This window comes from Hippichthys cyanospilos, chromosome 10 (assembly GCF_059441005.1).
Source record: "Hippichthys cyanospilos isolate Australia breed blue-spotted pipefish chromosome 10, RoL_Hcya_1.0, whole genome shotgun sequence".
NCBI lineage: Eukaryota > Metazoa > Chordata > Actinopteri > Syngnathiformes > Syngnathidae > Hippichthys > Hippichthys cyanospilos.
The window spans coordinates 20,688,181-20,703,087 of NC_142378.1; the positions used below are offsets into that span (position 1 = coordinate 20,688,181).

The 14,907-nt window shown below is 38.8% G+C and overlaps 1 protein-coding gene across 2 annotated transcripts in view; it reads left to right on the top strand.

The window, feature by feature from the left end:
* Window positions 1-14,907, top strand: part of LOC148417498 (disintegrin and metalloproteinase domain-containing protein 10) — a 37,337-nt gene that overhangs the window by 10,608 nt on the left and 11,822 nt on the right. For both annotated transcript variants that reach the window (XM_088426458.1, XM_088426459.1), the window contains exons 5-9: window positions 2,891-2,982; window positions 3,543-3,665; window positions 5,754-5,846; window positions 5,975-6,143; window positions 14,304-14,467. In XM_088426458.1, coding sequence (XP_088282584.1) covers window positions 2,891-2,982; window positions 3,543-3,665; window positions 5,754-5,846; window positions 5,975-6,143; window positions 14,304-14,467 — 641 coding nt within the window. The remainder of the gene's footprint in view (window positions 1-2,890; window positions 2,983-3,542; window positions 3,666-5,753; window positions 5,847-5,974; window positions 6,144-14,303; window positions 14,468-14,907) is intronic.

Below are 14,907 nucleotides of genomic sequence, written 5' to 3' on the forward strand. Positions count from 1 at the left end.
TTGAGAAATGCGTACAAATGTAATGACTCCCATGTGAGCATGCATTATTCCAGACGTGGATGAAGAAAGCTGTCCCAAATCTGTTCCAGAGAAATGAAACCCATTGCCCAACATTCTACAGAAAGCCCAATGGGAAGACACATTTCCCAACGCATCTCTGCTATTTTAAAGTGTCTGACTGTGTGAGATGATATGTGATTTGGTTTTAATGGATTAAAACCTTCCTTGAATTTCGGGATTCAGCTCATGGTTTGAAGACAGGAACAATCTGGGGTTGTACTCCAATATGACATCAAACAAGGTGGTGCAATTGCTGTGTCAGAGTGGCTCAGTATGTGCCTTGTAACCACAGTCAATTCGGCCTGTGTTCTCTTGTAATTTGAATGACATTTTTGATAATCCCAAGATAAAAACTTGGTGGGAAAAAAGTGTGACCTTTTACAGTAGTGTATCTTTGTTCCACTATCTCTGACAGCCATGTGTATTAACCGGCAACTCAACTAGTGTTTTTCCACTAATTGACAGTTGGTACATAATTCACTCCTTCACTTTTTACTTATCAACCACATTCAGAATTGTTACGGCCCATGTTGTTGTTCAGTATACACTGTATTCAGTGTTGAGAGTAATGCATTACAAAAGTAATGTAATTACTGTAATGCATTACTTTTTGCTGTATGGCGGTAGTGTAATGCATTACACACAAAAAGACAGTAAGTCAAATTTTACTGGTAATACATTGCATTGCAGTGCAGTTTTTTAATCCCCAAATTTGCCCAAAACTTCATGAGATTGGAGTAGAAAAGTCCAGGGCAAAGTGTGTACTTTCTGTAATTCGTATCTACTACAGCAGAGAGTGCTGCAGCAGCAGACGACAGATTGAGTATGGACAATTCGTGCACAAGGAGGACATGTGTCCATTAGTTTCAGTTCATCAAAGATAAAGACAAGAAAAATAGAATAGTTAGGTGCACTTTGTGTGCCACACCTTGCACAAAGAGCAGTCACATTCGTGAAATAGCACTAGTAATTTGACAAGCCATTTAGAGCAGACACATATTAATGTGAAGTTAGCGAATAATAAGCTAGCAATAATGACAAGGTGAGCTAACACAAATTTTCACTGCACAATTGCTATTAAAAACAGTGTATAAATAGTTCTGGTCAATGTGTATAAAGATGAAGCATACACAAATCATGTTAAACGGTACGTTACACACAATAACTATTAGGATGGCTGTTAGCCCCACTGAAACCACCTATTTTGGAAATATCTGTACCTAACCTAGCTGACTGAACTTGAATTTGAATATTAACATTGACATCGTGGACCACACTAACTGTTTCTGCCTAAGGCATTAAAATGCATCACAATGCTGTGAAACTAAGTAATAATGGATTAAAATTTAAGAAAATAAAAAGATTTTGTATTTTGTCTTTAAAGGTGTACAATACAATAAAATGAAATGAGTCATGTGTAATGAGCGTAATGAGTTACGTTTAGAATTGCAAATCCATACTTCCTGTTATGTTGGTGAGAGTATGTTGGTGACCAAAAATGGAATGGATAAAACATGATCATAGACATGTCATAGAAAGGTGTCCCAGAAATAAAACAGTTAACTTTTTCCTTGGGTACAGTGTATGCCAGAAAAAGCTTGTCTATGTTTTATGTTAATTTCCTGCAAGATATAGAGATAATCTGTTGTCGCTCACATAATGACAAAAGCATGTCCTGCAATTCTTGGCTGCACCTAGCCAAAACAGAGACAACTTTTTATGATTTCAGGATGCAGGCAGTCAAATGGTATTCTCTATTGCAGTGACCTTTGAATTCATTAATCGGTCACATCCATCCATCCATCTTCTGTGGCCGCTTATTCTCGCTAGAGTGGCTGGCATGCCGGTGCCTATCCCAGTCACTTTAGGCAATAAGCAGAGGATCAGGTTGCCAGCCAATCACAGAGCACACAAAGACGAACAACCCTCCACACTCACAATCCCACCTAAGGACAATTTAGAGTGTTCGATATAGCTTCCATGTATGTTTTTGAAATGTGGGAGAAAACCAGAGTACCCGGAGGAAACCCACACTGGAATGGGGAGAACACACAAACACCACGCAGGAAGGCCAGAGTAAGCTGGAATTGTACCTGGGACCTCTGAACTATGAGGCAGATGTGGTAAACACTCTTCCAATGTGCCACCATCATCTGTCATATTTTATGTTTGTTTCATGTCCAGTTTTCTACAATAAATTCCCTATCTGTGGGTAACTGCATAGCACCTTTGATATTTGAATGCTTATAGTGGATATAAAAATTCAATCACTCAATCGTCATTATTTCGTAACAAAAAATTAGGAACTAAATAGGAACAGTTTAAAACAGACAGACAGAGCCAAGATTTCTTTTTGAGCATGGAGTGGATGCCAGAGACAAGAAATAGGTTTTTAGCAGTGATTTAAAATGTTCAACGGACTAAGCAGCCCTAACTTGAAAAGGTAAGCTGTTCCATAACTTTGATGCTGACACAGAGAAGGCTCGGTCACCACGAGTAGCTAGCCTGGACCGAGGGACTTCCAGGAGCAGCTGGTTTGACGACCTAAGTATCCTAAGTACCTTAATAATGTACAGTATCCTCAGATCTTTGAATTAATTGCAATTTGAGTTTAAAGCTCACAGAGCTGCATTAGTGGTGGGAAAGGTGTTGAATTCCTTTACCTTTGTCTCAGCTTTAGTATATCATATAAACCTGGCATTGGTTGCAGGGTGTGCACACTTTTTATAGCCACTATAATTCTGATAAATTGTGACAAACAATGGAGTTTGCACTGTGGTGTAACTGAAATGATAATTGCTTACCAATGACATGTGCTTGTTTTATTTAGTTTTACCAACTGGAGGAACTAGACCATATTCTGGATTTTGTGGTGCAGAACATCTAAATGTGCTTGCCCAAAGCATCAAACTAGATGATCAGGTACACACACAGATGTACACACCACAATTTCAACAAAAACCTGGAATACAACTCAAAAGTAACAATCATCACCACAGTGTGTTTTCCTTTTCTGTTGCTTTGGTTTTTGTTGTGATGCTACCACGGAGGGGTACCAGAAAGGGCAACAATGGAAAATGTGACCCTAAAACAGGAACTTGAGTTTTCCGTGTGGGAAAGTCTCTGGCCACTTCATGCAATTTGAGCAATGTAGCTGATTAAACATCACAAAGGATTTAGTCAGTACATGTCCGAACTTTTGATTGTTTGGAAAAATGTCTGCAGACATCTACTAATTAATATTCCCTCAGGGTAAAGAGTGTATTGTGTATCAAGCTTTAGGGTGTCCCAGGTGTCCCTTTTCAACAATAGCTTCCGGAACATTTACACGTATCCATTTTTAACAACATACCCATCTGTATAGATCACTTCCAGTCTCTGGACATTGTGGAACGGCCTGAGCAGATGTTTTCCCAAGAGTTCGAGTTGTGTTCCTGTCGCCACAAGTTCCCGATGTGACCCTTTCTCCTGGCATCCCACAGGAGGCAGTAATAAGCCGCGCAAGGAGGACTGTGGATGAAGCCAAAACAACCTGCCTGTTGCACTTCACTGCTGACCACCACTACTTCAACAAGTTTAAGTCAGTGGAGGCTGTTGTAGCTCAGGTGACCTTCACGCACCTTTTGTCTTGTTTTGCTCTTAGCCAAACTAAATGCCTCACATAGTGTTAGTATTGTTTCAGCTATTTTAGACTAATCTGAATCAAATGGATTTAATCTCTAATCGCCTGAATTTACGGTGCTGAATTGCACTGCAGCCAGAATTCAACAGTTACATATACACTGAACAACTTTGAATGAATATGTTAATTTGTTACACTGTACCAGTGCTTCTCAATTATATTTTGCCAAGTTCCCCTTAGGAAAGAGAAGCCCCTTCCCCCCACTCAATCCACTGACTCGATATAAATAATAATATTATCTTTAAAAAGTGTGTAAGTATACATAAACCTGTATCCTTTTTAATATCAACAAAAGAACAAAGATATACAAATAAACTTTCAACAACTGTTAATTCTTTTTTTTTTTTTTTTTACAATGTTCATACGGGTTACAGTTTTGTCTAAAACAAAAAAGCCTGAAACTAAAATATATATATATATATATATATATATATATATATATATATATATATATATATATATATATATATATATATATATATATATATATATATATATGATATATATATATGAAAATTCTTATTTTATTGCACTTACACCTCACATGACAAAAACAAAGCCTTTTCCTTGGGGTCATCCGCGACCTCCTTGGCATCACCTGCAAATCATGTAAAGTTGGCCAGGGTAATCAAAGATCACCGATGTCATGTTAACGCTTAGCCTGGGCTCCATTTTGTGATCAAAAATTACAACTAATCATGCTTGAGTCACACAAACAGATCAAATTTGATCAAAATCAGTTTTGTACAAACCCAGACTTACGATTCCTGGGTGTAAAAATAAATAAATAAATAAACTGTGTGATGCGTACCTTACGACAAGAATGCTCTTCATCTTCATTATAATTGTAGGTTGATAAACTATTACTTTAGTCTCACTACAGCTACTAGCTCGTTTTACATATGATGGGTGATTTTTAAGACATAGCATAGCAAAACACAAGGTCAGCTGATCAAAATACAATAGGAAGACAACATACTACTTAAAAATGATATTTAAAGGAAGTAGTTGTTGTTATAAATTGGTCTTTAGATGCCCTTTCTTCCCTCCCCCATGGTCATCTTTCCTTGCATCACTTGCACTGACCCTCCTTCACATTCTTTCCACACCAAGCAACCAAACACAGACGTGTTGTCCTTGGGCTCCTGCCAGAAAGTTTGGACTATGAAAATACGTTGTAAGTGATGCCGCGACTACAGGTGTAAATAGACAAAAGGTTGTTGTCAATCGCCGCTGGCCTGCTTTCACCATCTCCTGTGTCCAAGTTGTCAATATTTACAGTCAAGAAAATTTCCCCTGCTGGCTCTTTTTTTTTTTTTTTTGTTTTGCACACATTCAACTCCCATTATACATACCCTCCAACAATCACACATGGCGTGTTTCATGTGCACTTTAAGGATATGATTGCTTGTTTAATGTGTTTTATGTTTTTCATTGCTATATTATTTTTTTCAGCAGCACTTTGGTTGATCATGGTCTTTTTAAATGTGCTTTAGAAATGAAACTTGACTTAACGTGAGATGATTACTGCAAAAAATACCCTGTAGCTTACAGTATGTGTACTTACTGCAAAAAATACCCTGTAGCTTACAGTATGTGTACTTTGCACCATCTACCCACTATGGATCTAAAATTATTTGAAATAATCTTTATGAAAAAGTAATCTATAAGGTGATGTTTGGTATTTGCAGCAGGGCTTGGTCCAAAACTCCCCACAAATAGTAGAGGTTCACGCCAGCAAAGAGGAGTTTAACATGAAACAGTTTTGGGTGTTGAAATCAGTTCAACCTCATAGGTGTGTAATAGGCAATCTACAAAACACTTCCAAAATCAGTGTTGAGCAAGTTACTTCAAAACTGTAATGCATTTTTTATTACTGTCATTTCGATGTATGTAGTTATGTACATTACAATATTTCTGTATTTTAAATGTAGTGCATTACAACACTATTGTGACCAAAAGTGACCCAAATATTTTGTAACAGAATTGTGTGATTTTTTTTTCCCCCCAGGTTGCCTACTACATGCGAGCTGTTAATGATATTTATGACAAGGTGGAGTTTGATGGAATCAAGTTGATCAACTTTAAAGTCAAATCCCTCACTGTGAGAAGCTGCTGCACTCAAACATCAACAAAACCATTCAAACCTGATTTAATATCGACTCACATGCTGTATGTCTAAACATACAAACAAAACATTGAGACATTTTAAATATTTCTTGTCCTGGTCAGGTAATGACAGAGGAGAACAAAAATGATCCTCTGAATCCTCTTTACATTGGCCCAGAGAAGCTGTTGAGTCTTTACTCAGAAAACAACTGGGGCAACTTCTGCTTGTCGTACCTGCTAACCAACCGAGACTACAGCGGAGTGCTTGGACTCGCTTGGGAGGGCAAGGCCGGTGAGTTGCAACACATCTGATGCTAATGTGACTCCACAATGCAGTAGGTCATAATGGTAATCTTTGTTCTATCAAATTATCTTCCATTCTACTTCGAGGTTTGTAATATGGACAAAAAAGATGTATATTTCATATTGAAATCAATGGCAAACAACTTTTCACTCAACACTGGGGCTTTAAATTCTGGTCTAACAGAAGCGACAAGAGAAACATGAAGAATATTTGTGTGTTCAGTCCACTCTCTCACCGAGATATTTGACTTGAAAGGTGAAATAATATTTGCCAGCTCTGCGTCACTGTTTGAATCTCTGCATGGTGCACCACTGATTCATTGCCTGACTTGTTGGACTTGGTCATGACCAGAAACCAAGAGTGTTTGACGAAACCTATATCACATATACTGCTATCTACAGTACTGTATTAGGCTGCATACCTTCTAACTTCATGGAGTGTGGCGTTACGGTCTTATTTTGCTCCAAGAACTAAGGAGCTGAAACAAAGTCAAAGAGGTGCCAGAATACTTAATCCAGTCATGTTTTGGTTTTAGAGGCCAACAACAAAGCATGAGTGAAAGCCTCATTTAAGAAGCCTTTTCTAATTAACATATAACATGCCTGAACCCTGTTGCTGGGTGACTTCCCGCTGAAATTCTAGTAGGAGAATAAATACAAAATAGATAGCTCACAAACTGCTATGACTAATACTTCTATTTACATTCGTATTGTATTGGTTTGTGATTTCTTTCTGCCATTTCGAAAGGTGAAAATTATATTTATTATGCCATAAAAATTGGCTGGCAACCATTTTAGGGTGTACCCTGCCTACCGATACACTCCATTCATGGCAGGTGTACTGGACATACTAAATTCTCCTCCGGCGTGATTGGGTGTGTGAATGGTTGTTCGTCTGTGTGCCCTGCAATTGGCTGGCAACCAGTTCAGGGTGTCCCTGCCTACAACACAATGTCAGCTGAGCATCAGCAAGCATGTAACCCTTGTGAGGATAAGCCACTCTAAAAAATGGAAAAGGATGTTCTATGTGCTTGCACTGGTCTAAATACAGCATTCTGAGAGAGTTATTTTAGTGGAATATGAATCAAGCTGCAAAATTTGGTTGTGTTCATCCATCTTGGGGCAGCTATTTTTCACTGGCTGTCATCTGAAAATGACATCGCAATAGCCAACGGCTCAGGTAGCAAGCTCCCTTGTTATCTGTGCGAAGTCAAGTGCGAAGTCATGTGATGTTTGCAAGCCAAGCTGTGATCAATTGTTAAGTGAGCTCCAAGCAATATTTGATGGCAACAGGCAAAATGTCCGGCCCTGGTATGAATCAAAAACAGGTGGATTTTTACACTTAAGTTGTATTCGACATATGCTGTTTAGCCTAGTGGGGCTGCGTAGAAGATATTATTGTACAGACAATATTTTAATTTTTCACGTCCCCTTTAATGTAGAGATAGAAATACAAAATTATATTCAGAAAACTTTGCATGAAAGACAATTTTTCCGTTAAGGTTTATATTTTGCAGGCGTTGTGTGTGGTATAATTGTTATGCAGCAGGAAGTCGGAGAACTGCGGGGAATGTGGTGATAAGAGGATTCTTCCGGCTTTTTTGTTATACGCAGCGTTTGATTGGCCAACCTAGGGGGGGCGTGAGAGCGGACTGCCACAATGACATGTGATCAGGCACCATTGAACCTTTGACACTCGAACGCTCCACCCACAGATGTCTTAAAGGGTACATTCCAGTGTGATCGCCACGGTGACATCTCACGTGAGGAGAACAAATTTGTAGCCAATGAGATCGCTGTGACTTGTCAGCACCATGTGACCAGTCAATGACTCCTTTTTTAAATTGCCTTCAACCCCAGACGAATGAATCGCTCAGCATATTTCTAACCCAATTCCTTTAGTTTATTGAGGGTACTGGCCAATATGTGCCTGAGACCCCTTGCAGCAACAGCAGGGCGACGGCACAAACATATGCAGACACAGTTGCATGCGTACCAACCCCCATCATCACACAAGACTCCTCCTCTAGTTGAGTTTCATATATCAATGGGGGGTTGTGGCCCAAGTGCCAAAGCACAGTATAATTCCATCTTTGCTTAACATAATAGCAATATTCTACTAATGTTTGGCGATGCAAAGTACAAAGTTGTCTTCATTCCTAGTTGTTTGTATTTTTTTTAACCACAGCACAAAAAGCAACGTTTGTTTCTGATATTTTATTACTTTGTTTTAACGGACAAAAAGAGCAGGTAGTCTCTCAACAAAACACAATTATTGATCACAGAAAAAGTAAAAATTATAGCTTAAATCTATCTTGTCCCCAAACTCGAGCCTGAAGGCACTGCCTCAAATCAATCAATTAGCTCATATTAGTAACTGCATAAGAATTCATTTAGGTTATTATTGGAAATGTGATTTGCAGTGGTAATTGCATTGAACTGAAAACTATCCATCATCATCTTAACAACAATCTCCACAAGGGCCCAGCCGTGCTGCAGCCTATCCCAGCTGTCCTATTAGCTGAGCAGTAGGCAGGGTACACTTTACCCAAGGACAATTTAGAGTGTCCACTATGCCGACAAGGTTTGTTTTTGGAATGTTGGAGAAAAACGGAGTACCCAGGAAAACTCTACCCAGGCAAAGGGAGAACATGCAAACTCCACACAGGAGTCGGAAGCGAATCAAGTCCTCCACCATGCTACCCCACTGAGAACTATTTCAGATATTTAACCCCCGTTACATAGCTAAATAGGAATACTATGTCTCGTTCAACATGGATCAATAATGCAGTGAATAACGCGAACAAGGGCAAATACAAGTAACCCTATTTGTATTCTTAAATGTACTTTCTAACTCAAACCACAGGATGGCTAATTCTAAATGCTTGATTTGCTTGCGTTCTAACTCAAACCACAGTATGGCTAATTCTAAATGTTTTATTTACTTGCTTTGCCTCCCAAAACCCAAATAACGTCTTGAAAAGATTAAACTGCACAACCTTGGCCTTGAAACATGTGTGCATTTTGGTTTCATAATTACACGGACAAAAGTGACCAAAAAAAAAAAAAAAAGTGAATTTAAATCTACCGTCAAAATCAATCCTACATTTGTAGAAACAAATTGCGAGCAATTTACATTGAAAAATACAATATTCAGATATGGAGGTCGTTGAACCCTGGAAGAAAAAAAGCCCCTCATCTACTGTTAGCATGTTTGTATTACACAATGTGGTGCCTCAGGAGAAGGCTAGAATGTTATTAGTCCTCAGGTTTCCTGAGGTTGTTTCTTTGTACATGCACTTGTTGTTGTTTGTCGTTGTTGTTGGGCAAAGGGATCTGGAGGAGAGTTTGTTTCTGGAAGTGTTTATCCATAACGCTAATAATAGGAGCCTTTCATGGTGACTCTTTTCTGTGGCCAAGACAAGTAGGAGAAGGGAACAAAAATGAACAGGTCCTCTTTCGCTCACCCTGCCAAAATCCACAGCAGAGCCTTTTCAGGACTCTTTCTAGGAACCACAGCTCCTTGAATGAGCCTGTTAGCAGGCATTAGAGACAGTGGGTGGAGGATGTTTTTGGCTTAAAAGGCGGTGTGTGCAAGTAGAATTCTCGATTAGTTGTTTCATAGTTTACCTTTTAACGTGAGCACGAGTGGCTCTGCATAGTATATTGATTAAACAAGAGAAGGATCATCGGTTGTTTCCTTTTCAGCCCCTCTGAGCTATTGTTTCTTCAATAGGGTTGGGGGGGGGGGGGGGGGGGGGGGGGGCAGAGGGGCTGAGTCACTTTTGTTGTTGCTTCCGAGATCTAATATGGAAATCACAATCACATCCACACAAACATGCTGATGGGAAATCCAGATGCCCACATTTGGTTCCCACAGAACCTGGTGAGCTTACATTTCTCTGAAATGGGAATATCTTTAACAGACACCCCCCGCCTAATTCTGCAGGTCAGGTTATGTAAGATGAGTTACACAAAAGTATAAAAATGTGTCTCACGTAAACCACACATGGCATAATGCAATGAACACACTGGAAATAATCAGGCCAATGATGTAAAAAATAAATAAATAAAACTGACCCTTTAGAACCTTGCCTTAGTTTAGCTACCAAGAGATATAGGGGTTACACTGGAGTGTGACTGCTTCAAATGTCTACCTACAGCTGACCTTCTCAAATAGTGGGGGCAGGCCGCCCTGGAGGATGGCGAGGTGATGCCAGGGGGGACGTGGATGACCCCTGGGAAAAGGCTTTGTTTTTGTCATCTGAAGTGTAACTGCAATAAAATAAGAATTTTTAACACTTTTTTTTGTTTGTTTGTTTCAGGCACTTTAATGCATTTGTTTTGTTTTTTTAGACAGCTGTAACTTGTATAAACACTGTAAAATAAAGATAACAGTTTTTGATAGTTGATACTGCTTTTTTCTTTTGTTAATCTTAAAAAGGATACAGATTTAATTATACTTGTACAATTTTTATAGATAATAATCATATTTATAGTCAGCACGTAAAATTGGGGGGTAAAGAGTTTTCCCATTCCTAGGGGGGTCTTGGCAAAATATAAAAAGCAGTGACCTACAGCATGTCGTCCATGTATCCATCCATCCTTTTTCTATATTAACTGCTTATCCTCAATAGGGTCGCTGGCTACTCCCAGCTGTCCACAGGCAGTAGGCCGTTACAACCTGAACTGGTTGCCAGCCAGTTATAGAGCATATAGGGACAAACAACCATTCACGCACCCAATCACATCAATGTAGAGTGTCCAACACACCTACCATGCATGTTTTTGGAGTGTGTGAGGAACTCACGTGGACACATTGAAAACATGCAAGCTCTACATAGGAAGGCTGGAGCGAGTTGGAACTCAGGACTCTGAGCTGTGAGGCAGACGTGCTAACCACTCATCCACCGTGCTGCCCTCAGTATGTCATGTAACTTGCAATTTATATATGGTATTTTCCGCACTATAAGGCGCACCGGATTATAAGGCGCACCATCAATGAACGGCCGAGTTTCGAAAAAAACGCCATATAAGGCGCACCGGATTATAAGGCACACAGAGTTGAAACCATAGTACTGACTGGCGTTGCATTATGCATCCACTAGATAGAGTTGCGTTATGCAGCCACTAGATGGTGCTTTAATAAAGGGAATTTATTAAAAATAATCAGCAAAATTATCAAACTTTATTAATAGAATATAAACTTTATTCATACAATATAAGGGTTGTCTGGATATTATACTAAAAAATATTTATTACAAAAAAAAAATCTGATGAAACAGAGAATGCGTTATTGGTAATTGCTATTTAACAGGAGCCGCAGAGCGCAGAATAGATCCAGATCAAGCCATGCACTTGTGAACGCTGCGCCGCAATTCTTTTGATTTTCCCCTCCGCATGCATTATATATTTTTGACCAGCTATTTTGTTATGGAGCACAAAGAAGTTAGGAATCAATGAAAGTCAGGGAAATTTAAATGCCAAACATACAACGGTATGAGTTTGGAGCCAAGCGCGGGTGAAGGCTGGCGCCGCTATCTTTTTAATTTTTTCCTCTGCGTGCATCATATATTTTTGACCCTCTATTACGATATGGAGCACAAAAAAGTTAGGAATCAATGAAAGTCAGGGAAATTTAAACGCCAAACATGCAACGGTATGAGTTTGGAGCCAAGCGCGAGTGAAGGCCGGTGCCTCTGTCTTTTTAATTTTTTCCTCTGCGTGCATTATATATTTTTGACCCGCTGTTACGATATGGAAGACAAGGAAGTTAGGAATAAACAGAATTCAGGGAAATTTAAACGCCAAACATGTAACGGTATGAATTTGGATCCAAGCGTGGGTGAAGGCTGGCGCCGCTGTCTTTTTAATTTTTTCCTTGGCGTGCATTATATATTTTTGACCCGCTGTTACGATATGGAGCACAAAGAAGTTACGAACAAACGAAAGTCAGGGAAATTTTGCGCAGGGGCGTATTTGCTTTAATACCCTCGGGCCAGGTCGGTTTGAACTGGATTTTTTAGGCATAAACTATAGTTTATGCAGTCAGCACATGATTTGATCCATATATAAGGCGGACCGGATTACAAGGCTCACTGTCAACTTTTTAAAAAAAAATCTGGCTTTTGGGGATGCCTTATAGTGCGGAAAATACGTCAGTCTATGGATTGAATGGACTGCAACCGTCCCAAAAAGCTTAGTGGGCTGGAGTCACACACATACATACATATCGCTCTCACTCTCTCTCTCTCTCTCTCTCTCTCTCTCTCTCTCTCTCTCTCTCTCTCTCTCTCTCTCTCTCTCTCTATTTCTCTAGAGAGAGAGAGAGATATAGATGTATGTATATAAATGAGGTTTTTTTCCACACTAGAGCATTGAGTTTTAATTTTGACTTTCGAGGGCTACACAATAAATAAATATGAAACAAAATGTAACAATAAGACAATTAAAATTTAAACAAATATTCAGCTAGATATGTATGGTACACACACACGCACACACACAAAATAAATAAAAATCCATGCAAGGCAACACTGTTTTATGTCATTTTATAAAAAATGCTGACATTTCTGGGTCAAATAATTCTTACCAGACAGATGGTAAGCCAGCAGGTTAGCGACCCTATTGAGGATAAGCGGCTATAGAAAATGGATCGAATTCTTACCGGCACAATTTAACTGAAAATTCAATTGAGAAACAATTGTGCTAATCCTAAAGGGACCAAAAAAATATCTGCTGTAGTGACACCCATTGCAGCTGTTTTGACGGTGTAATAATAATATAATCAGGAACCCAGAAAATAAATGTTTCTTTGGTTACAAACATGTGCAACCTCTGGAAAAATGCCACAAAACGCCAGCCAGTATCTGAGAGGCCTTATCATAGGTGCCCTCTTTGACCAAAAGCTGTGTACAATGAGTCCTGTGAATGACATTTCCCACCATCGTTGCATCCATGTGAGGATGACCAGCTGTTGGTAAACACACAATTGCCTTTCTGGGAGCATTACATAAACCCAGTGGTGGGGTGGAGTGGGCTGGGGAGGGGCTAACTTGAGGCTGAGGGGTACAGTACATATTGCCTGTTGTTGTCTGTGGGACTCTTTTCTTGATCACTTCGGCAAGCAAAGCCTCTTAATTTCAAGTCTTTCCAGAAACACAAGGTCAGTTTTGCAACCTTGTCAGTGGGAAGTATGTGATTGAGTGATTGACTGATTGATTGACTGATTGATTGATTGATTGATTGAACATATGAACACATTGCAAACTTTAAGAACAAGAAAGAAAGAAAGAGAAAAAGAAATCATTGATTACAGCTCAGTGCGGTTCACATGTTCAATAATGTTCAAAAATAGGAAGAAGTACAAAACTTACGAATCTAGTCCTACCCCTTGTTTTCAATATTTAACTCATTTGATGTTACGGTAGTTAGTTATTCACCAGCAAAAAAAAGACACACTTCTTAACACCTACAAATAAATTAACAAATCACCTCTCATACCGGCTAATTTTCCATTAATTTAATACGATCTATTGTACCAAAAGCTTCTTTAAGTCGATTTAAAAAAAAAAAAAAAACACTAAATTATTTTTTAGTTATACTCGTAGCAATTCCACAAATTCTTTTACAGCCATAGACGTGGACCTTTTTTCTCTGAAATCATATTGGTAACATAAGGGATTATTTTTCTCTGTAAAGTCTTTGTGAGTTTTTTTTCATAGTTTTTCTTAGAACTACGACTATAGAACTACTACTACTACTACTGTGTTAAAGCTATGCTATTGGCCTGTAATTTTTAAATGGACGTTTGTCCCCACTTTTATAGATCAAAATGACTTTGCAGGGTTTTTTTTGATTGGAAAATGCCTTTGAAGAATTTCATTACATATTCTAGAGCATTATTTTTAATGCCATATTAATGTTAATAAAGTCTGTGGGATTTTTTTTTGTTTTTTTTAGTGTTTTAGTGTTTTAGTGTATATATATATATATATATATATATATATATATATATATATATATATATATATATATATATATATATATATATATATATAGTATATACAAACATATATTATTTATCTATTTATTCTTTTTATCAAGCCTCATCACACTGAAATCAAATTAATTATTTTCCTGTCTTCAGGTAACTGGGGAGGAATCTGTTCGCAGTTCACCACCCTTCGTAATGGCCGACCTTCCACCCTGAACACAGGAGTGGTCACAATTCAGAACTATGGACAGTACCTATCTCCTCGACACGTCCAATTGACCCTCGCCCATGAACTTGGACACAGTCTCGGATCTCCGGTCAGTCACTGTTCTCCAACTCCTCTTCCCGTCTTGTAATACAGACAATAAAATAACTGCACTAGTAGGAGTACATTTTTGCCCACTACACGGAGCCAAACACCAAAATAATTCCTCTTTCAATATTTGTTGGAATTCTTCCTCTGCTGCCTCTTTTTCTTATGGACAGAAAAAGCAGACTTTTCTCCATACATGTCTTTGTGTTGGCTTATTATATACATTTACCAGCTTTCCCAAATCCCCTTCTGTTGCCATCGCCAGGAAATCACCATAACAAAACACAAGCCTATGTGGACACTCTGTGTGCATGTAAAAATCTTCCTGTGCATAATTGGAAACACCCCAAACCCTGTTCACTCTGCCAAATGTGTCTTGCCACACAGATGGTGACAAGACACCTTTCACAGGTAAAAAGACTCTTGTCTAGGTACTCCTGAGCT